General features: G+C 35.8%; 1 protein-coding gene across 4 annotated transcripts in view; it reads left to right on the forward strand.

Annotated features, from left to right (window-relative positions):
• Nucleotides 1–24,874, forward strand: part of EPHA5 (EPH receptor A5) — a 343,406-nt gene that overhangs the window by 173,829 nt on the left and 144,703 nt on the right. For all 4 annotated transcript variants that reach the window (XM_025385372.1, XM_025385374.1, XM_025385373.1 and 1 more), the window contains exon 5: nt 786–1,121. In XM_025385372.1, coding sequence (XP_025241157.1) covers nt 786–1,121 — 336 coding nt within the window. The remainder of the gene's footprint in view (nt 1–785; nt 1,122–24,874) is intronic.

Consider the following 24,874-nt stretch of genomic DNA (forward strand, 5'->3'; position numbering starts at 1 on the left):
AAGTTGAAATTTGTTCTATTGATCCTTCAAAACCTGAACACTTTTATTCATCCTATTGTAGTCCTTTTGAGGGTTATTTTTAAAATAAATTTTAGATTTTCAATTAAGTAAAATAACTTGCAGAACTGTAATACAAAAACAACATCAAAGTACAATATGTTTCATTGCAAATTATAATTTTGAACATTTACTTAAATTCTAATGCCTTTTTGATATACAGTAGGGAGTTTCAAATTCTGTTGGTGATTTAGCAAGTAGATATGCAATCTATTTTGAAGCAAGCTAAGGTGTTTTTTTTGTTTATTTATTTATTTATTTTTTTTTCTTACAAAATTTGTAGTCAGGAGCTACGCTGAAAATTCTGTATTTTCCTATGCTTATTTCTAAGTAGATACTTCGTGTTTACTTTGTAGGTTGCAAGGGTTAGCATCAATGAGGAAACATTCAATTCAATACCCAAGAAACTCACCAGTTTTTAAATATATAATTTTATCTAATAGTAGTTGTGCATACATCATTTTACTCCATAATTGATTACATATACATGAAGCAACACATTCTTCTTTTACTGAACTACCGTTATAACAATGCCAAAATAAGTCATTTCCATAGGGAATAAACCCCACTATTGTTCCTACAAAATTGTGAAGACAAAACTACAAATTACGACTTAAAGGATTTATTGCAAATCTATTTTTTCCTTCAGACCAGGAATTGGTGTGGTAAATAATGCCTAATTAATATCATCTTAAAATATGTTTTTCTTACTTTACTTTGCAAACCAGGACCCCCCTCCGCTCCTCGGAATGCCATCTCAAATATTAATGAAACTAGTGTCTTTCTGGAATGGATTCCGCCTGCTGACACTGGTGGAAGGAAAGATGTGTCATATTATATTGCATGCAAGAAGTGCAACTCCCATGCAGGTGTGTGTGAGGAGTGTGGCGGTCATGTCAGGTACCTTCCCCGGCAAAGCGGCCTGAAAAACACCTCTGTCATGATGGTGGATCTACTCGCTCACACAAACTATACCTTTGAGATTGAGGCAGTGAATGGAGTGTCCGACTTGAGTCCAGGAGCCCGGCAGTATGTGTCTGTAAATGTAACCACAAATCAAGCAGGTAAGTGCCATGCCCAACCAAGTTGTGTATGTTAGGCCTAGTTCTGTCAATTATTTCCATAGCTGAGGGCCAAGTTGACTGAAATCTGTATGAGAACTTTCCATTAACCGGAAGGTCAGGACTTAAAGTATAACACATCAAAAATGCTTTTGCAGTTTTAAACAAATAAAAGCTAAAGATTTGTTAGAAATCCCATTTACAGAAAAAAAAACACATTTTTTAATTGAATTTTTTCATTAGAAATACATTTCTGTATCAAATCCATTTGAAGCAAAATTTATCTCATATAATTTCATAGCAGTCATTTTTATAGCTCAAATCTATTTTTTTGTTTCCTTGAATTTTTAAAAACTCATTAATTTAGCATCTGATCAGGCAGGTTTTATTTGCTTGTTTATTTGCTTGCTTGGCAACACAGATGAATTTTCCTTGCAGATCATAAATCTTTTCATATTATTTCAACTATTGTAGCAAAAATGCCTGCAATGAAATTTTCTTTGCTAAATTCATTTATCAAAATTAGAATAACTATGAACTATTACACAACCACCTGAAAACACTTCTATATTCCATATGGAAATTTTGGAATGAGTAGGAAGTAATTATTAGGGAGTAGGGAATACAGTCCTGTTTGAGCTACTGATTTCCCTATATTTTACCCTCAAATGTTCACTTTTAAGCAAATTAACATGGAAGACTTCTTTCCTAGCAAGATAAAAACCAAAGATAAACTACAGCTAATTTAATAATTCAACCCACCTTGTGGCAAGAGTCCTTTTAAACCTAAGAGTAATTTGTAGCATGTTTTGTCCATCAACGGGTATCTGGGAGAGGAAGAAAAAGGCATTAAAAGCCAAAATTTGTACCTTTCCTTTATCAATTGGCTGCAACTCTCAGTCCAAAGTGTAGTAACCTCGTCATCTCCTTAGAACTTCAGGTGGGCTTTGGTCAGTGAGCACATCCTTGCCACCAGTACTCACAAAGAAATAGGACATGTTTGTCTGAATGAAATCAGGCTGACTTTATATAATATTAGTATAAGTTTGTAGGTCGTGGAATGCTAACCTTGATGAGGGAATTCTGTTGGTTACAAAGTCTCAGCAAAAATAATTAATTTGAATTGTTGGATACCTCAAGTAAATCAAATGGTTATATTCTAAAACTAAGAAAATGCATGCAGCTGAGTTCATAGTTGCTACTGATTGATAAAGCTGAGGGAAACATTCAAAATTAGCCCGGATTGTGTGAAGCATGTGATTAATGTAATAGGAATTATTCTATACTGTGCATGTTCTTAGCCACATTGAATACTTGTCTACAGCGTTTTTTTTTTTTTCATTAGAAAATATAACGCACACATATAAGCCACTTTCCCCAGTGAATCGTTTATATTTTTTACCATTTACTACCTAACCTAAGGTGAAACTAATAGAAGTGCTAAAGAGCTGGACAGGAATAGTGAAAATCAATTTTTCCCTCAGCATAGGCTCAGCTGCAGGCAATGCTAGCATGTGTTGACTTTTCATCACCGTATCTAGACATCAGGAGTGTTCAGTAAATGCAAACTCTCTTCCCATTTTTGAAAAAATATTGGCTTGAAACCTTTGACTTTAGCTTTCTTATGCAACATCTTTCAACTTTACTTGATTCTATGTACGAATCTTCCACCAACATATTGTAAGCATATTGAACAATCACTAAGAGTTGTGTCCCTTCAGAAGAATGTTTTCCAGCTTGCATACCCTTAACTTCCTTGAAAGGTATTCTTTTGATAAACTAGATAGAGGAAATAACTGTTGATTTTTTAATGATGTACTCAACAAATATTTGCTATAGTTGTCTTCAACTTGCTGGCCTCTTCAGCCTCCAAAGTATATTATTTGAAACTTCAATATCTTAAATACCAAAAAAGATCAATTTTTATCCAGGTGTTCAATTCATAGGTGTCTTGTAAAACACATTTTTATATTCAGAGCAGACAATTTTCTTGACTTTTGGTTGCTATTCATTCGCGTTCTCACAGTATACTCTAACATTATGAAAACCTACCCAAAACATCAAAATAAGATTCTTCTCAGTATCAGCATTCTAGAACCACTAAGTCTCACTTTATACAAAAATTATGAAAACTTCTAATTGTAACCACCCAATGGGTTCTTCTTGCCCACTCCCCAGAGAGAGTCAGTTGATCAAGACAGGTAAATTGCAACAGAAAAAGAGTTTAATACACGTAGAGCCAGCTAAGCAGGAAACCAGAGTTTTATTATTACTCATATCAGCTCCCCCAAAAGTCAGAAGCTAGAGTTTTTTAAAGATATTTTGGTGGGCAGGGGTCTAGGGAATGGGGAATGCTGATTTGTGGGGTCAGGGATGAAATCAGAAGAAGCTGAATCTGTCCTCCTGCAGATTCAGTTCCTGTGTCACGGCTACAAGACCAAATGAGCCAGTTTAAGTTTTCAGTATGATGCCAACTGATCCATCAGAATGCTACAGGGTCTGAAAAATATCTTGAACACCAATCAAAGGTCTTAAAATAGCAATGTTAGCCATGGGAGCCACTGGGGAGGTTAGGAATCCTGTGGATTCTGACTGCATGACACCTGAGCCATACTTTTTAATTTTGTGGCTAATTTGTTAGTTTTACAAAGGTTATCTGGTCCCTAAGCAAGGAGAGGATTTGTTTCAGAGAGGAGTTATTATCACTTTTGTTTAAAAGCTAAATCATAAACTAAATTCCCCCCAAAGTTATTTCGGTCTATCCCCAGGAATGAAAGAGGGCAGCCTGGAGGTTAAAGGAAAGATGGAGTCAATTAAGTAAGATCTCTTTAACTGTCATAATTTTCTCACTGTTTGTATTAGTCTTCTTCCACTGCTATAAATACCTGAGACTGGGTAATTTATGAAGAAAAGAGGTTTAATTGGCTCATGGTTCTGCAGACTGTACAAGAAGCACAGCAGCTTCTGTCTCTTGTGAGGCACCAGGAGGCTTCCAATTACAGCAGAAAGCAAAGGAGTGAGTCATCTCACATGGCGAGAGCAGGAGTACAAGAGAGGGGGAAGGTGCTGCACACTTTAAGCAACCAGACCTCTTGAAAACCTACTCTCTATCATGAGAAAGCACCAACGATATGATGCTAAACCATTCACAAGAAACTGCCCCCATGATCCAATCACCTCCCAGGAGGCCCCACCTCCAACACTGGGAATTACATTGAACATGAGATTTGGGCAGGGACACAGGCCCAAGTCATATCACTGTTATCATCTCTGCAAAGTGATTTCAGAATAACTCCTAAAATGTCTTAAGTTTAATGCTACCACGGCAAAACACTTTTCAAGTACCCAAATTGCAGAAAGTGGATTGTAGTAGGTTTTAATGCCTAAATATCTTTTAAGAATTAAATTGAATAAAGTTATCTTCACCATATGTGGTTGTTATGTAAAACTTCCTTAAGCAGATTTTAAATTTAGTTTTGAGATTCTCTAAAGATTGTTTTCAGAGAAATATGTTTCTTTCTTAAATAATTTATTTCAAATTTATAATTAGCCTCAACAGTTGTGTTGGTATTTTCTGATTGATTTTGTAGGGGCACAAGAAATGCATCCCTTTTGCCCTTTCTGTAAGTTTGCTGAGATGACTGAAAATAGACAGCTTAATAGGGAAAAACATCCATAATAAATTCATTAAATGCACACAGATGTGGTATCCCACAAATATAAGACTCAAAGAATGGCCAGATGGTTGACGCTTAAATACCTTCTTCATATAAGGAGGGGAATGGTGGGGGGTATAAATGCGGAAATGAACCATCTCAATGAACTATGACCTGGGACAAATTTTCTCTGACTTCTGGGGGAACCAGTAATGAGAAGATGAGGGGAGGAACTTCAAACTTCACTGTGAACAAAGATTTTCTTATTATGCAAATAAAGTCTCCCAGGTAATCTCTGGGAGGTGTCCTTAGAATAATAAACAAAAAGTCTGTCTGGGCATGGTGATGACTTTTAGTCTCTTCTCTTTTCTTTTCTGGTGGTTAATGTTTCCTGATTATTTGATGAGATTTCCAGAAAGGATGCTTTAAGACAATCACAGTTTTTTTGAAATGGAGTTTCCCTTAGTCAAATAAGGAAATTTCAGTGAGTCCCTCCCTGCAATTGTGAGATGTAGGGGACAGGGAAGAAATGAGAGGTTATAAAGTTTTTGCTTCTGAGGTAACACCTAAGGCCTTCCGATTTCTTTTAATTCGAAGTGCTCATCATACCAAAGCACAATTCTTTCTGATACTTCTCTCTGCACTCCAGCAATATATTTCTGTGCATGTAATAGCAATGAATGTCCAGATTCAAAATTGGATTAAAAAGGTATAAGGAAAAATAGTGTATGTTCAAGTTGACAATTTTGCATTAGGCTGATAGTCTATAGAAGTGATTAAATGATTTATAAATGTATACATAGTATTTAAATATTTTCCAAACAATTATATCATTATGGAGTCTAGGAACTTGCTTTTAGGGGAAGCTATCTGGATTAAAACAATACTTTTTTGCATGTAATAATCAAGCTACAAAATGTAAAGGAAAAGCCAAATACTAGAATTGGTTCAAATTTACAATTCTTGTAAAATGTGGTTATAATAATTTTATTGACCAGAAAGAATTACAAAATTGTGAGAATTTTCCTGGTAAAGAAAAATAAGCAGATGTAAAGGGGGAGAAAAGCAAGAAAATAGTAGATGTTACATAATATAAATAGTGGCTATGATGAAGGGAAAAATGATAAGAAAATAAAATGTGAATATGTTACTTATATAAAGAAATCTTTAATCAATTACAAAGGGAATAAAATATAAATAGCAGACAAAAAATTAGAGGATAAAATAGTGGATATGCAAGTAGTGGATATACAAATTAGAGGATAAAACAGTGGATATGTATAGTGTTCATTATTAAGCTACTAATCTTATAAAATGAATAAAATTATTGAGTTCCTCAAGTTTTTTAATAAGTATTTCATATATAATACATTCTTACACAAAATTGATTTACACAAGATAATCTTTCTTTGCTAAATAATATTTAGATTTATTTACATAACAACACTTCTCTTGTTCTGTTCTATTCTTTTAGGACTTCCGAAATGTATCTATCCATACAGATAGATAAGACACATATCAACACATAGAGTAAAATTTTAAAATTCTGTTAAAAGCAGTTACTTTGGAAGTTTCTTTATCTTTTTGCAAAATAGTGTGTATTTATGTTTTTCTATAAATATATTTGTTTTTATTTTAAAATAATTTTACACTAGGCATTTCTAAGCTTAAGCTTAAAGCTCTTTTAATATATATACATGTATATTTTGTCCCAACATAAAATAAGCTCATTCTAACCACAAAGCCAAAATTACAAATAATTTACATGCCAAGGTACAGAATTCTAATTCTTGACTGAAGCAGACAAATTTTAATTGGTTTGAATGTAGGCTCAGACTCTTGGAACCTTTTTCCAGAGGGCTATTTGACATGCTATGTATACCAAAATGCAGCAAACTTACACCTTACCTTGGAGAGCATGTTTCAAGCTCTCCCAGACTATCAGAAATATCACCAAGGTAGGTGTTACCTATATTTTCATGGGTTTTATTTCTTGGTTCTTGCACAAATGTCTGGAGGACATTATAATCCCAGTTCACTGTGTCTTTTCAATTTGATGCCATCCTTGTAGTTGATGAGCAGGGTGTCTCATAAAATGTTGAAATGATCAGGGTTCCCAAAGACTTAATCTGGCTGTAAAACCGGAAATTTCAGAGAATATTAGAACAATATGGTGAAAGCATACTGTTGTTTATGCAAAAAAGCAGCAAATACTTGTTGGCAATCTCTGTTTACTGAGACGTGAACTTCTAAAAAGAGCAAAAATGGTCAACTGTTAGATTATTATTATAATATTGAGTGCCAGGGTCTTTGTTGATTTTCTTTAGTGGAGAAACCACATTGCCTGCACTTGAACCACCACCTAATTAAAGGTATTTTTGTTTTACAAGATTAATTTGTCTTCCATGTAGGCTGAATAGGTAAGTTAAATCTGCCCATGTTTTCATAAGCACCAGCCTTTTTTCTTCCTTGTTCTTTATGATGGCTCTAGTTGAAACATTGTCACAGGGATCTATGTTTACTGTTTTTGTAGGAGAGAGTTGCTTAGCGATCTTTAGTTTGGCCATTAGTAGAGTTTGACAGCAGCTTTGACTTCAGGGGCTACTGAGATAAAAAGACATTTCTTCCAGTTACAGTGTAAATCTTCCAAATACACACCAAAGATCTGGTAAAACAATCAAAAGCTGAAATGGAAGTATTACTGTATCAACTGTAATATGAACCCAAGACAAAATCCCGTTCATCACATGACCCTAATAACCTCTACTTACGCAAATTTTTTTTAGTGATAATCTGAATCCACCAAGATCAATGTTAGCTTGAAGGCAGTATTCAATCATCTGTGAAAGGGCTGGGCATTTACACCCACCTCCTTTCCTCCCTAATGTATTTAGAAATGGTAGGAGATGCCTTTCAGGAAAGCTAGAAGGAAGATGTGCAATACTAACATACGATGCTATTGCAGAGTCCTTCTTCAAGAGTAACCGCATTTTCTCTTCACTTAAGTGGCCATGGGGTAAGTAAACTAATTCAAGTGTGAAAACCATTGACAGGTCATGACTAATTAGGTCACTAAATTTATATTTTTACTTCCCAGACCTTGATGTCATTGCCAAGGATCAGATGACTCATTAATTTGGTGTCTGCATGCTACAGTACTGTATTTTTTACCATTCATATCCTGCTACCTATTATGAGATCCATGTCCACCCTCATTCCAGTGGTAAGGTACTCCTAAACCCTAAAGAAATGAAATCACTTGAGTGTAGCTTCAATGTCTGTGTTCCCCAGTATAGAAAATATAAATTATAGAGGTTTTTTGTTTTTCTTTTTTCTTTTTTTTTTTTTTAAGATAACATTGTTGTGCTCATCATTCTTTTTTATTGTTATGGTGAAGAAAGTATCTTCTGAGCTCTTTCTGAAAATTTAATCAGTGGATGATTTCACAGGTTTTTGTTCTGTTTTGTTTTGCTCTCATCGCCCAGGCTAGAGCGCAATGGCACAATTTTGGCTCACTGCAACCTCCGCCACCTAGGTTCAAGCACTTCTCCTGCCTCAGCCTCCTGAGTAGGTGGGATTGTAAGTGCCCACCACCACACCCAGCTAATATTTGTATTTTTAATAGAGACAGGGTTTCTTCATTTTGGCCAGGCTGGTCTCGAACTCCTGACCTCAGGTGATCCACCTGCCTTGTCCTCCCAAAGTGCTGGGATTACAGGCATGAGCCACCACACCCAGCCCATTTAACAGGCTTTGAACAATAAATCCACCTTAACTTTCATACTTCAGTAGGTCATTGAATTCCTTGTACATTAAAAGGAGGAACTGCAAGTATCTGAAATTTATTTAACTTAGCCTGTTTTTCAGTCCAGATTTTGGTCAACTAATTGAAGAAGCATTTAGCACCTAAACCAGCTACTAGAAGTAGCACATTGAATCTAGCATCTCTAATCAGATATTTATACCAGCTAGAATTAAAATTCTTTTTTGGTTCTATATCAGGAACACATAAAATCCATTTTCACACATATTCCCCCATGCATTTTCAAATTTAGCTATAAAATCTTGCAAGTCTTATATTCAAGAAGCTTCCAGTCCTCAGCATTAACCAGATAATTGGCTCCCAAGAGGATGCTGGAATTTTGAGTTTAAATGGAATAATAGATTTGGTCAGAAAGAATATTTCTTTCCTCCATCAGTTAACCACCTTAAATAAGGTATGGACTTGATATTGAAGAAATGAAGGAGCAGCTTCCTCAGTCATGTGTTGGACAGCTGAATCTGCTAGCAAGACGGACTCAATAAGTTTTAGCAGAAGAGAAAATTTTCAGTCACCTGAATCCTCCCATTTATCCAAATATTCCAATGCTCATGATCTAACTTTTTTCCTCAGTCAATGGTCTAATTTTCTCAAAAGGCAAAACAACAAAGTAAATCACCTTTGTAATTCAGGAATTCACGGAAAAAGACTTGAGTTTTGATGTATAGCTATGTCATCCTTTCCACTATAAGAGACAAGAGGTGCCCTGATCATTTCAATGTGATTTAAACTAAGAATTTAATCTTGGAGATGGTTATTTTATTTCTTTAAACTCAAGATGGTTATTTTGTTTCTTTAAACTATGAAGTGCATTTAGACACAGCCGACCTTTGTTGAATTTCTTAAATTTCTCATGACTTTATGGTGGAATCTGAACCACCAAAAGTATAATCTTCAATATTATTTTTGGTGAGCACAAGCAATGAGTTGCATGCCCCTATATGCCAGAAGTTGTCAGATTTCCAATCTTTAACACCGAATGGATCCTTGTTACACTGAAACACAGCAGTTTGATCACTGGTCCTATATTCCCATTTCCTTAATAGACTTACCTACAACACTCCTCTTCTGGGAATTTTTATTATTATTTTTTATTATTATTAATGTTTGTATTCTTAGTTGCAAACAAAATATTCTCTGGTTAGTTGAAACAGAAAAGAGCATTAATAAAGGATATGAAGTGGCTCATAGACTCATTGAGAATAGATTCAAAGATTAGAATATAAATTTAGAGGAACAATGCCTGAAACTACCACAGATCTGGCCTGATGAAGCTGAACATTGCGTGGCAGCTGTCGAGCAATGGATGGCAAGATTTTGATTTTATTGCAATTGCTATTGCCACAAGTAGCATTGCTGCTTCTGGATCTCAAACTTCAAAACTAAAGAGAAAGCATCAATATTTCCACCAGCAACATCTTCATGTTTTTTCTTTCACTTTCATCAGCAGAAAGCCAAAAAAGAGAACTTCATGAAGAACATGGTTTCTTAATTTGCCTATTTGAATCAAGATCTTGCCTGGGCCAGTTGGTTTGATGTATCTGAAGCCATACACCTTTATCCGAGGAGAAAGAGAAACTGGGTTTTTTGAATTTTGATATTTGTGTTGGAAAGACAGGCTTCACTACCAGAGCTTTTAAAAATATAAATTGCCATTGGAAAGATAATGCATTCTAATGAATTTGGCAAATTTCACTGTATATTTATTCAAATTTTAATGAAAATTTCTACATATAATTTATTAAACAAGTCATCTGAAATATTTTGAGAAAATCTGGTTTTACGTTTGTTCATCCTCTCTCTCTCTGTTATCCTTTCTCTCTTCCTTTCCTTCCCTCCTTTCCTTCTTTCCTTGTCTCCTTTCTTTATTGTTATTTTTCCTGTGTTTTTGTGTTTTTTGTTTGTTTGTTTGTATCTCATATGCTCAAGGATGAGTTAATAACATGCCTCAATTCACGGCGCATTTCCATCTTGAACCAAACAGGACCCTCTCTTGGGTTATATATTTTCTTATGTACCTACTTTCATTTTTACCCCAAATCTACTTGCCGTTTATCTACACTAAAGAGCAACCATTTTAATATGTTATTTGTTTTTCATAAAGTATTATTATGAATATATTTATTTAAAATCATATGCATATGTTTTTATTTAATGGTAGTATGGCTTATTGTATATAATTTTTCAACATAATCATAATATTTTATAAATCCATACATGTTGCTTATGGCCATTAAATGTGCATCATATATCCATGTCCACTGCACTTTTCATATCAACTCACCCAGTAACGGAGACCCAGGTTCTCTTACTGCCTAATTTGAGGATATTCTGTACTCAGTGTGAAGCCCTAATACAGTCATTTTAATTGAGTATACATGATGTTTCATTTCTAAAATATGAGGAGAGAAACAAAAGCAATAACACTAGTTTCATTATATTTCTAGTCCTTTCCCCATTTCCCTACACAAGGTACCTAATATAGTTCTATTTTCTTCACAAATAAATGTACAGAGAAGAAATTCTGTTCGCTTGCATCTAGTTCATAGAACGGCAGATTAGTATATTGGTTAAAGGTCTGGACTGATGAGCTAGACTTTCTGGTACCTACTAACTAGCTTTTTAATTTGAGTAAATTAATTAAATTTACTGATCACAGTAAATACTTAAGTCATTAAGTATTTAATTACTTAAATAAACCTGATCACAGGCTTCAGGTTTTTCACATGTAAAGTGGAAATAAATGGTATCTGTGACATACAATGATTACAACAGTTGAATGAGCTAAATCTACAAAACAATTAGTGTAATGCTTGGCATGTAGTAAGATGTAAATAAATATTACTATAGTATTATTTAAGAAACTCTTCAATGATCTACTAAGTAGCATGAATCCATGGAATAAACTATGGAAAAAATAGGTTTTAGACTTCATGAGTGTAATATGGACAGACTCATTGGTGAAGTAAAATGGAAAGAAGATAAATATTTAAAAGCAAAAAATAATGTGTAGGACCATGATTCTACAGATAACAAAAGACAACCGCTTCAAGCTTGCAGGAGTAAACCAATAAAATTCCTTTTCTAATCGGAACTATATGTTTAATGATTTCTTAAAATATTGAGCTTATATTAATCTTGAAGTTCTTCTAATTTTGATAAAATATCCAGAACAATAATGTAAAGAAACAATAGGATAACAGGGTCAAGGCCAGGTTCCTTGGCTCACACCTACAATCCCAGCACTTTGGGAGGCCGAGGTGGGCGGAACACTTGAGGCCAGGAGTTTGAGACCAGTCTGGCCAGCATAGTGAAACTTCATCTCTACTAAAACTACAAAAATTAGCTGGACGTGGTGGTGCACACCTGTAATCCCTGCTACTCGGGAGGCTGAGGCATGAGAATCACTTGAACTCAGGAGGGGGAAGTTGCAGTGAGCTAAAATTGTGCCACTGCATTCTAGCCTGTACAACAGAGGAAGACATTGTCTTAGGAAAAAAATAAAAATAAAATAACAGTATTAAACTAACAGCAAATGGAGGGAAATACATTGTATATAGAAAATAGATTTGTAATTTGATTTTCATCAAAATATATTTCGAAAAGTTACAAATTTTGTTAACTCATCATTTTCATGTGTGGACGGATATTAATTTGATAAATCATTGAAGTTTCTAAGGACAAATATGAGACAAATGTTTTGTTTAATTACATGTTATGAATATATCTATATTAGCCTCCACTGATGCTTTTGTGACCAGATTAGTGTTCTGATTATGGCTACCAATGAAAATCTTTTTATTTTGCCAATTAAAGTTGCCGTCTATGTTGAAATATTGAAATTTGTCTTCAGGAACACTCAAGTTTTGTGCTTGTTACCATGTGCGTTTGCTGTTTGGACAACAGTTCAAAGATGGGATTCTAATCCAAGGAATATGTCTATAATTCATCTCTGATTTATTCAATAATGATTATGGATGGTGTAGAATATTTTTAGAAGTCGTCAAAATTCATATTTTGTTCAATGACTTTAGAGTCTTGCCAGAGACTCACCTCATTTCCGAAAAAGCACGTTAGGACCTTCTGTTCCTTCTCTTTTTCCCTTCTCTCTGTAATGATGTCAAAGACATGATGGCTAGCATGTTTCAGCACTAATTGTGTGCACATTCCTATGCAAAGAACTTTATTTGAATTTCCTTATTTGATACTAGCAATATTCTCTTGACAAAATATTATTCCCATTTTTAGGATGAAGGAACTGAATTTTAAAAACATGAAGTAGGCCGGGAATGGCGGCTCACTCCTGTAATCCCAGCACTTTGGGAGGCTGAGGTGGGGGTGACCATGAGGTCAAGACATCGAAACCATTCTGGCCAAGATAGTGAAACCCCGACTCTACTAAAAATACAAAAATTAGCTGAGCGTGGTGGTGCACACCTGTAGTCCCAGCTACTCGGGAGGCTGAGGCAGGAGAATCACTTGAACCCGGGAGGCAGAGGTTGCAGTGAGCCAAGATCTCGCCACTGCACTCCAGTCTGGGCCACAGAGCGAGACTCCGTCTCAAAAAACAAACAAACAAACAAACAAACAAAAAACGAGAGGTGATTCCCCAAAGTCACAGATGTAGTACGTGAGGGAATAGAAATCTGAACCAATTCTTACACTAGAGCCAGAATGCTCTGAATCATGACAAAAAATTGCACTTGCTATTTTCTCACCTGTAACTTATTTTCTTATTGTCCTAGATAGCTCAGTTTTCAAATTCACTTAAATTGCTGCTTTCTTGAGAAAGCTTTCTCTGCTCTCCAGTTTGAACATGCCTTTCTAAGGTAACCCTAAGCATGGGGGCTATAACAATTTGTTCTGTTCTCTATTTTTTTGGAATCTTTTCTTGGGGAGCACAGTAGTTCTTACCACTTGTGATTGTTAAAATAGTTCATAAATGGATGAGTTCAGTGGTTTTTCTATCTTCAAATCAATGTTATAATTTCAATGTCTAGTAGTGATGACATATAATATATTAAACATTTTGGAAATTTTTCAAATAATTTTACATCAATTTTTTGTTTGTTTATGCTTGATGTTTTCTTTATTATTAAGGATCCAGAAACAGTACACTAATTGTAATTAATAGATAGGTTCAGATTTTTTCCAGAACCCTGCAATAAGGCATTATAGCTTAAGGTTATCTGCTTAGCTGGTCTTAGCCTACTTAGTTCATCTTTCTTCTTTAGACACTATATTTTAAAATTAATTAATTAATTAATTAATTATTGCTCCATGGGTAGATTGCATGAGGTTGAGGTTTGGGATATGAATCATCCTGTCACTGAGATAGTGAGCATAGTACCTAAAAGTTATTTTTTCACCCCTTTATCCCTCCTCTTGCTCCGTGTTCTATTAGACTCCAGTGTCTATTGTTTGCTGTCTTTATGTCAATGAGTTCTCAGTGTTTGGCTCCCTCTTATAAGTGAGAATACGGGTATTAGGTTTTCTGTTCTGCATTAATTTGCTTAGGATAATGGCCTCCAGCTACATTCATATTGCTGCAAAAGACATGTTTTTTGTTTTTTGTTTTTTTGGCTGTGTAGTGCTCCATGGGAGACACTAAAATCATGACAAAGTATCCACTGAAAGTGACTGAACCCATTCTAGAGATAAATTTTGTGTATTGGGTTATTTAATGGCAATTCACAATATTTTCAATCTTTAGTGGGTTTAAGAATTACCTGTTTATGTTTGTTACAATGCATTTTCATGGACTCCATATCCCAAATTTATGATTTAGTATATACAAGTAGAGGCCAGTAATCTGCATATTTTAACACACACACACACACACACACACACACACACACACACACACACACACTCAATGATTTTGATGCAGGAGTGTTTGTCTCATATTCTGAAAGAAAATTACATTTGTAGGAGGTTCTGATATTTATTTTATATCTCTTTTCTCTAGGGAAATGGTGACACTCTTAATCAGGATTGTTTGATGTCAGTTTGCCCAAATGCTCTGTACAAAATACCTACTGATTTTGTTAATACTATCTTCTTTATGTCTCACCTGTGAACTCTATTCTGCCCACTGCTCACCTGGAAACTGGTTTTAAACTCTATTATTTCGTGTCAAATCTGGTTGCAAACAGATTTGCTATTTAATATAAACATGGTCAACAATCTATTAACTGAGGAAATCATCAAACATTCTTGTGACTTAGCTCATAATCAGAGCAGCTCAGTTATTGATCTGTTCAATCATTCTTCTCATTAGCATACATGCTATGCATTTATTTGTTAAAAATGCATATTGTAAATTGATATGCATAGATTATCAATTTTCTTAAAACCTCATGCTGAGGTTTCACTACCCTTTATTACTGTTCCTAGGGAACACAGTTCTTAAAGCCTTCTCAGAAGTTGAAATCATATACATCTTCTTAGTGTGTTGTGTAGATGTAGTATAATACTGAACCCAAAGAGGCAAAGTCTGTTTAAATCAAGCATATGCATTAGTCTTTTATTAGATTCTAAACAAAGTTCACTTAGAGGAGAGAAGCATTTTTTATGCAGCATGTTGAAATAACTTGTTCATGTGATTTCGTGAAATTGATTGCCATGCATTCACACACGAATTATATATTCAGCACCTTCTGCATTCGTTATACTCAATTGAACATTTTGAAAGATATTAAGCTGGTTAAAAGCATGCTTCATCTTCAGAGGATTATATTCCCCCTCTGAAGAATTAAAAAATTGAATAATAAGGCTAATGAAATAAAACAGAAAAGAAGGAATGGCAATTGGGCATTGAACTCAATAGTAATAGCATCAAATCCATTGCCTTTGAGTGACAATATAGATTGACTTGTTTATGCTATCATTTTTAGTCTCTATTTTGCCTCCTTTATCACATGTGCACATCTGTGAAAGCATTTACTCAAATCCACTTAGTCATGGTATAGAGATGCAATTATTAAAAATAGATGACAAACCATTTTGCAACAGCTCTTATGTCTATTTAAAAGGTCGTGAGTTGTTTGGGGAGTCTCAATGCCAGCATAATCGATCTTTATTGATGAAGACCTATTGTTAAATGACGTATTAACACAAAATGAAATGAGTAAAGAAATATTTTAAGATTGACTTTTGGGAGCATTTTTATTTATTCCATTTGATTTTATTAATAATTGACAGTTCATTGGATACATTACTGAAATAGTCAAAGCAACTTAGCTATTTTGTAGTTTGGTTGCAAAACACCAATATCTTCTTTATCAGAACAAGCATCTAGTTTGAGGAGGTTTTTTGAAGATGTGAAATGTTTTTCATTAGACAAAATATACTTTGAACGCTGGCTTTTTGATCTTACTTTTTCAAATTTTCCTCCATTAGTAAGAAAATAGAGGATAGTTTATTGACTCTTCAAGCCCTAGAAGGCCTGAGGATATGACCGGTACTGCAAACTGATGCTTACATTATAACTCAATAAATAGTTTCCTCTAGACTTGTGGTATGAACAAAATATAAATATAACATTATTCTGACAGTGAATTTTATTTGCTTTGGTTGTATCTGCCTATTTAAAGTATATGATTTATAGAGCTTATATTTATTTGTTAAATACTCTTTATTTTTTCACTAATAATATAAATAATGTTTGAAGATGAAAACTCTCATTATCTAATGAATTATTAATCTGTCAGTTATTTTTTCTGTCAACAATAGCATATTCAAATTAAAAAGAATTCATTTCTTATTACATGCACTTAATCCTCAATATGCTATAGATATTAAAGGAAATATTTCTATTTCAGACAAAAGAAAAGCCCTTATAAAACATTGAAAGAGTAATGAGGACTACTAATGGTGGAAGGGAGAAACGGGTTTCAAAAACTACCTATTGGATAGTATGATCACTATTTGGGTGATGTTTGTCCACTACTGGATCATTTGTACCCTAAACCTCAGCATTACACAATATAAGTGATATGGTTTGCTCCGTGTTCCCACTTAAATCTCATCTTCAATTGTAATCCCCATAATCCCCACGTGTCAAGGGAGAGACCAGGTGGGAGGTGATTGTATCATGGGGCCAGTTTCCCCCATGCTGTTCTTGTGATATTGAGTTCTCATAAGATCTGATGGTTTTATCAGGCAGTTTTTCCTGCTCTTACCCTCTCTCTCTGTTTTGCCTGCCACCATTTAAGATGTGCCTGTTTCTTCTTCTGCCAAAACTGTAACTTTCCTGAGGCCTCCCAGCTATGAAGAACTGTGAGTCAATTAAACCTCTTTTGTTTATACATTACCCACTCTCGGGTAGTATCTTTATAGAAGTATGAGAATAGTTTAATACAGGAAATTGATACTGCAGAGAGTGGGGTACCTCTATAAAGATACCTGAAAATGTGAAAGTAACTTTGAACCTGGGTAACAGGCAGAGGTTGGAATAGTTTGAAGGGCCCAGAAGACGAAGGGAAGATGTAGGAAAGTTTGGAACTTCCTAGAGACTTGAATGGTTTTTGACGAAAATGCTGTTAGTGATATGGACAATGAAGTCCAGTCTGAGGTGGTTACAGATGGAGATGAGGACCTTGTTGGGAACTGGAGCAAAGGTCATTCTTGCCATGCTTTAGCAAAGAGATTGGTGGCATTTTGTCTTTGCCCTAGATATCTGTGGAACTTTGAACTTGAGAGAGATGATCTGAAACTGGAACTTATTTTTAAAAGGGAAGCAGAGCATAAAAGTTTGGAAAATTTGCAGCCTGATGTGATAGAAAAGAAAAACCCATTTTCTGGGGAGAAATTCAAGCCGGCTGCAGAAATTTGCATAGTAACGAGGAACTGGACGTTAATTTCAAGGACAATAGGGAAAATGTGTCCAGGGCCTGTCAGAGATTTTGGTGGCAGCCCCTCTCTTCACAAGTTCAGGAGACTTAGGAGAGAAAAATGGTTTTGTGGGCCAGGCCCAGGGGCCCTTATCTGTGCAACTGTGGCACTTGCTGTCCTATGTCCCAACTGCTCCAGCTCCAGCTGTGGCTAAAAAGTGCCAAGGTACAGCTTGGACTATTGCTTCAGAGAGTGCAAGTCCCAAGCCTTAGTGGCTTCCACGTGCTGGTGGGCCTGCAGGTGCACAGAAGTAAAGAATTGAAGTTTGGGAACCTCCCTCTAGATTTCAGAGTATGTATGGAAACTTCTAGATATCCAGGCAGAAGCCTTACAGTCTGCTGTAAGGGCAGAACCCTCAAGGAAAACCTCAGAAGGGAAATGTGGGGCTTGAGCACCCACACAGTGTCACCACTGGGGAACTGGCTAGTACATCTGTGAGAAGAGGGTCACTTCAGACCCCAGAATGGTAGATCCACCAACAGTTTGCACCCTGTACCTGGAAAAGCCAGAGGCACTCAATACCAGCCCATGAAGGAGCATCTCCAAGCTGTGAGAGCCCACCTTTGGCATCAGTGTGCCCCAGATGTGAGACAGGGATTCAAAGAAAATGATTTTGTACCTTTAAGATTTCATGACTGCCCTGTTGGATTTCAGACATGCCTGGGGTCTGTGCCCCTTTGTTTGGTCAATTTCTCCCATTTGGAATGAGAGCATGTATCCAACACCTGTACCCCCATTGTATCTTGGGAGGAACTAACTAGGTTTTGATTTTACAGTCTCCTAGGTGGAAGGATTTGCCTTGTCTCAGATGAGACTTTGGACTATGTACTTTTGGATTATTGCTGGGTAATTTGGGGTAATGAGTTAAGATTTGGGGGGACTGCTGGGAAGGCATGATGGTGTTTTGAAAAGTGAGGACATTAGATTTGGGAGGGGCCAGGGGAGGAATGATATCGTTTGGCTCTGTGTTCCCACCCAAATCTCATCTTCATTTATAATCCCCATAATCCCCACATGTCAAAGAAGGGATCAGGTGGAAGGCGATTGGATTATGGAGGCAGTTTCCCCCGAGATTTCTTGTGATAGTGAGTGATAAAAAAAGATCATGAGATCTGTTGGTTTTATAAGCTGTTTCCCTGCTCTTGCTCTAACTCTCTGTCACCTGCCACCATGCAAGACAAACCTGCTTCCCTTTACACTACGATTTTAAGTTTCCTGAGACCTCCCCAGCCATGTGGAACTGCGAGTCAGTTAAGCCTCTTTTGTTTGTAGATTACCCTGTCTCGGGTAGTATCTTTATAGAAGTGTAAAAACTGACTAATACAACACCTATGCAACAAACCTGAACATATACCCCATGAACCTAAATAAAAGATGAAATAAAAATAATTAAGATTTTCAAGTTGTTAGTGATAACGACGGTAACAGTGGTTTATTTTTGTTTTCATCCATTTTAGACAATTAAATTTTATGAAAATAAATCGCTTCAAAGACTGAATGACTAATTTTAAATATTTCCCAATGTGATGTTGGCATTGGTACCATCAGAGAGAAAGTAGATATGCCTTTGTTTATGAGATTTATGTCAGTTTTTCTAGGAATTAGAACTGTTAAAAGAAAAAACTTCATCCAAATTAAATTTAAAGGAGTTTAATTGAGCAATGACCAATTTGCAAATCGGGCAGCCCCCAGAATCACAGCAGATTAAGAGGGACTCCAAGGATGCCTCATGGTCAGAACAAATTTATAGATGGAGAAAGGAAGTGATGTATAGATATTGTACATGAGGTACAGAAACAGCTGGATTGGTTCAGCTCAGTGTTTGTCTTATTTGAACACAGTTTGAACACAGCAGTGTATGGCTGCTGGGACTGGCCAAGTCTCAGATATTATTATAGGCACATACTCCTAAATTAGGGCTTCAGTATTGTCTACCTATTAATTTAAGTTGCAGTTCATCCACAAGGACTCAAATATAGAAGTACACAGTCCTTCTCAGGCCTTGTTTAGTTTGCTTTAACAGGACTGAAAACATTAGTGGCTTGTTCCTCAAAACTATGAAGTTGAATATGTAACATAATTGTTAGTGACCTTAAATTTCATGTAGCCTTACTGTAGTCTTTGCTTCCTAAATAATTTGTCATCTTATTTTGCTTCGTCACTCTTTCCAGCCTTACCATTACTTTACCACCTTTAAATAAATATATCCAACTGTATATGTCACTGTGCTGTCTTTGAGAGAGATCATATTCATGCACATGGTTATTACAAGACAGTAGAGAAAATACATGTTCTACTATTATATATTTAAGAAACTCTTCACCAGGTGTGGTGGCTCACACCTGTAATGCCAGTACTTTGGGTGACTGAGGCAGGTGGATCACTTGAGGTCAGGAGTTTGAGACTAGCCTGGGCAACATGGTAAAATCCTGTCTCTATTAAAAATATAAAAATTAGCCAGGCATGGTGGCACACACCTGTAATCCCAGCTACTCAGGAGGCGGAGGCAGGATAATCACTTGAACCTGGAGGCAGAAGTTGCAGAGGTCAAGATCATGCCATTGCACTCCAGCCTGGGTGACAGAGGGAGACTCTGTCGAAAGAAAGAAAGAAAGAAAGAAAGAAAGAAAGAAAGAGAGAGAGAAAGAGAGAAAGAGAGAGGGGGGGGGGGGGGGGGGGAGGGAGGGAGGAAGGAAAGAAAGGAAAGAAAGGAAAGAAAGGAAAGAAAGGAAGGAAGGAAGGAAGGAAGGAAGGAAGGAAGGAAGAAAGGAAGAAAGGAAGAAAGGAAGAAAGGAAGAGAAAGAAAGAAAGAAAGAAAGAAAGAAAGAAAGAAAGAAAGAAAGAAAGAAAGAAAGAAAGAAAGAAAGAAAGAAAGAAAGAAAGAGAAAGAAAGAAAGAAAGAAAGAAATCTTCACAGACTTCTTCAGTTACTGCCACATGAGATGAAGTTCCTGGGCTCAACATTGTATCAACTTTTATAAAGACTAACAGTGAATATCATGAAAAACAACTCTTGTTTATTTTGTTAGGGTATCACATTAATGGTTCAACTAGACTCCGGTTTAATAGCAATCTACTCTCGTTTGATTTTCTTTTCTTTTTTTAAAGCCTAATGGCTATTTTGGCCTTTTCTGGGGGCAGTGACTATAAACTTTTATTTTATTTTATTTATCTTCTAACAATTTTTATGGGCACACAGTAGGTGTATACATGTTTTTTCTTACTAAGTGAGCAGATTTTTAAAATATTTAATCTTAATTAACTTTAAAATTCTTATATGTTCTTTAAATTTGTTTTAAAGATGCTGATAATGATGATAATTATATCAAAAAAATGTATTACAACATGCCAGATTGTTCTAAATTTTATATGGATATGTTAAGTAAATTTATTAACTAAATATCTATTTTTGTGTGTGTGTGTGTGAAATTAGAAACAGAGACAGAATCTGTGTTTTTCTTCTGAATCTGGTCCCCTTTCCAAGAAGCTATTAAGTGGCCCTAATACTCCTCACTGGCATCCAACTCTGGCCTTTTGCTCTGAGATGCTCTGAGATGTCTCAGCTTACTTTTACTTTGAACATTGCTTTTGTTTTTAATTGCCCTATATAAATCACCTTTTACATAATAATTTCTAAAATACCAACAATAAAGAGCATTACTCATCATTTTACTCCTCATACTAATTATTTGAAATATATAAGTTGTATCCCTATTTCACACCCTAGTTAATAGGCCAGAGATTTAAATTCATAGTTTTCTGACCCTACACCAGTCTAGAAGCTGCAAGTAGCATAAATTTAACTAGAATGTACTTAAACAATACAAGAATATATTTCATCATTGAAAACCACCAATTCCAGGAACACTTTGATTATGGGTCTGGCTTCATTTCTGAAATTTGCAGAACTTGACCTTCTTCTTCATCAACTTTGCCTCAAGCTGAAGTTCTACCATAATAGCAAAATGACTGCAGCAATTCCAGACCTCATATATGCATACCACATCATCCGGAAGAAAAGAAAACTTCTTTTCCTCCATTCATCAGCTAAAAGACCTAGACTTCACACTCAAGGGTCCGTTTAAGATAGTGCTTACCACGGAACCTATCACAGTGATGAAGCTGGCTCCTTCCCCACAGACTTCCCCATGGAACTCCACAGGGCCCCAGATGTAGAGTCAATCCCATCAGAACTCTGTAACTGTGACAAAATGGAGGGTAAATGGAATGGATTTGGGGATTAAATCTCAGCATATTTTCTTGCCCACGTGTAGTATTTTTTGTTTTAATTCGTAAGCATTTTGTGAAAGGTTGTCTATTAGTACTTAAAATATCTTCATGAGTCATAACCTTTGCTTCTGGAACATTCAATCTTTGTTTTATGTATATATAGATCATATATATACATAAAACAAGGTGTGTGTCTGTATATATGTGTATGTGTGTGGTGTGTATATACTATATGCGTGTGATATATATATATATATATATATATATATATATATATATATATATATATCTCCCCCTCTGGCTACTTTTTCAGTTTATTTTGTACATTATTTTATAGTTCTCATGAATTTATATATTTCTATTACTCATAGTTCTGCCCTAGAATCTTTCTCACTTTGAAAAAATATATATTATGATATCTCATTCCAAAAGCATGCTTGGCTATGTGATATGTAACAAACCATCTCAAAAGTTCAGTGACATAAAACAATAACCATTTATTTTTGCTCATATGTCTATATATCTATTAGGTGGTGCATCTTTCCTCAGCTTGCTTACTTAGATATATATGTATATACAGTCAGATGCAGGTTGGATAGGTAACTACATTTATTCCCTATGACTGCTGTAACAAATTACCATACACTTTGTGGCTTAGACATGAATTTATTTTCATAAATTCTGTAAGTCAGAAGTATAGTAATGTCTTCTCTGGCTAAAAACAAGGGGTCAGCAAGAATGTGTTTCCCTTGGGAGGTTCTAGGGAATAATTCATTTCCTGGTCCTTCCAGCTTCTAGAGGAAAGCTGCATTTCGCTGCTGGTCCTCTTCTTCCACCTTCAAAGCTAGTGATGATGGCTCAGATCTTTACATTGCTTCGCCTTGACCTCATCTTCAGCCCCCCTCTTCACTTCTTTTTACCCTTGTTATTACATTGGGCCCACCCAGATAATTCAGGATAATTTTCCTGTCTACTAATTAGCAAACTTTATTCTATCTGCAACTTTAATTCCCATTTGTCATGTAACGTAACATATCCAGATGTTCTGTGAATTAGTAAACAGACATCTTTGGAGGGCCATTATTATGCCTACAACAATGGCTCTGTGGAAGTGATCTGGACTCTCTTATGCATCTGAAGATCAGCACACTGACTGATTTAGGATGGCTTTCATTGAGATAACTGAGCATTTCTCCTTATGGTCTTTCAACCTGCAGCAGGCTGGCTCAGGATGGTCTCTTGTAAAGTCAAGTTACCAAGAGAAATCTCGTGTTATTATATGCATTACTTTCTACTGGCTATAATTAGTCAAAAGATCAATTCAGACTCAAATGGTGGGAAATCCAAGTATTCAACCCTTAATGGGAGAAGCTACAAAATCATATGACAAATGGCCTAGAAATTGACAGGGGTGGAGAATTGGGGCCAGTTTTGCAATAAATCTACCACTGTTGGAATATCCTTAATCATCACAATGACTGGTTTATTTTCGGAGCAGACAAACTCTCTTTTGCTTTCTGGTCTTTATATATGTCATTCTGACTGGCTGGCACCCTATCTTTTTTCCTTGCTCATTCCGCTAAGTCGAGGACAAAGTAATCTCTTTGTACTTTGTTTTGCTGTGGGGGTGGTCCCTTGGCAAACAAATAAGAGAGTCAAGTTTCATTCTGCTTTATTGCCATCTTTCTTGTGTATTTTAAAATAACCACTTCTTTTGTCCCAATGGTAATTAAGGGGCTATCACGTTTTTGGTGTCTCATTTCTTGCTTTCTGTTCCCAGATGTGGGAAATTCATGTGGGACAACTATATTCTCAAGTGCACTGGGGTGGCTTGCCTAGAATGAAAAGGAAATGCTACAGAAGGGATGCCTCCATCCTAAGTATCTGACTTTAATAACAGGACTTTTGGCCTATAAAAACTTAATGAAAAGGAGCCACGTGGATGAGGAGTCTATGCTTACAATCAGATATTCCCAGGTAATGTTTAAGAGTTTCAATAATCTTGCAAACACTTTTGATGCTTTTTCTCCTCACATCCCACATCTAATCATCCGGTGAATTCTAACTACTCTACACCTAAATATAGCTGGAACTCAGTAATTTATCATGCATTCTATTGCTAACACCTTGATCCAAACCACCATTATGTCATAACTACATTGCAACAGTCTCCTGGTGAATGTCCTTATTTTCTCTCTTGGATCTCTACAGTTTATTTTTAATACAGCAGCCACAGGGATCTCTTAAAAATGTGTCAAATGATGATACTTCCCTCCTCAAAGCCCTCTAATGACTCGCCATCTTACTCAGAATGAGAGACATAGTCCTACAGGATCTGGAACTTTATCATTTATTCGGCTGACCTCATCTCCCAATACTTTCTCACTCACTCACTTTACCAGGTACACTTGCCTTTTTTGCTAATCATTGAACTTTCCAGGCCTGTTTCAATTTCAGGAATTTAATGCTTACTTTTACGTCTGCCAATAACCATCTTTTCTAAAATATCCACATTTCTCCCTACTTTGTCATTATCGTTACCTTTCACTCAAACATTCTCAAAAGTGTTTTCAGACCATCCTATTTAAAGTTATGTGCCTATGTGTACACACATGGGCACACATACCCACACACATGCACACATACAACCTCTCTCACCCTAATCTTTCCTATCCCATTTAACGATATTCTTTTCACAGCACATATTACCCTCTAACACTGTATGATTTACTTAATTTTTATGTCTTTTTTTGTTTGTCCTTGAAATGGTGAAAATGTAAGTTCTATTAGGGCTGGATAGTACAATTTGTTTACTGAAGTACCTTCAAATGCCAAGAAGTGTGCGTGCACACAGAAAATACTTGATATTTTGACAACATGAGTGAATGAGTGGATGTATGACATTATAGATTCTGTATCATTTTACAAATGGATATTTTTCTTAGGAAATTCCAAGTTATATTTTGCTGTTTTATGGAGCTAAGCAGGGACCATTTCCTCATTCTCAAATTATCCACCGATCTATTGAAAGCTGCTACTACATAGTCCAACAGCATGGGAACCCATATGGGCAACATCTCTCTTATTCCTATTATTTCCACGTTTTGTTTGGTGAACTCCTACTCAATTTCTTTCTTTCTTTTTTTGGGGGTGTG

This window comes from Theropithecus gelada, chromosome 5, assembly GCF_003255815.1.
Source record: "Theropithecus gelada isolate Dixy chromosome 5, Tgel_1.0, whole genome shotgun sequence".
Taxonomy (NCBI): Eukaryota; Metazoa; Chordata; class Mammalia; order Primates; family Cercopithecidae; genus Theropithecus; species Theropithecus gelada.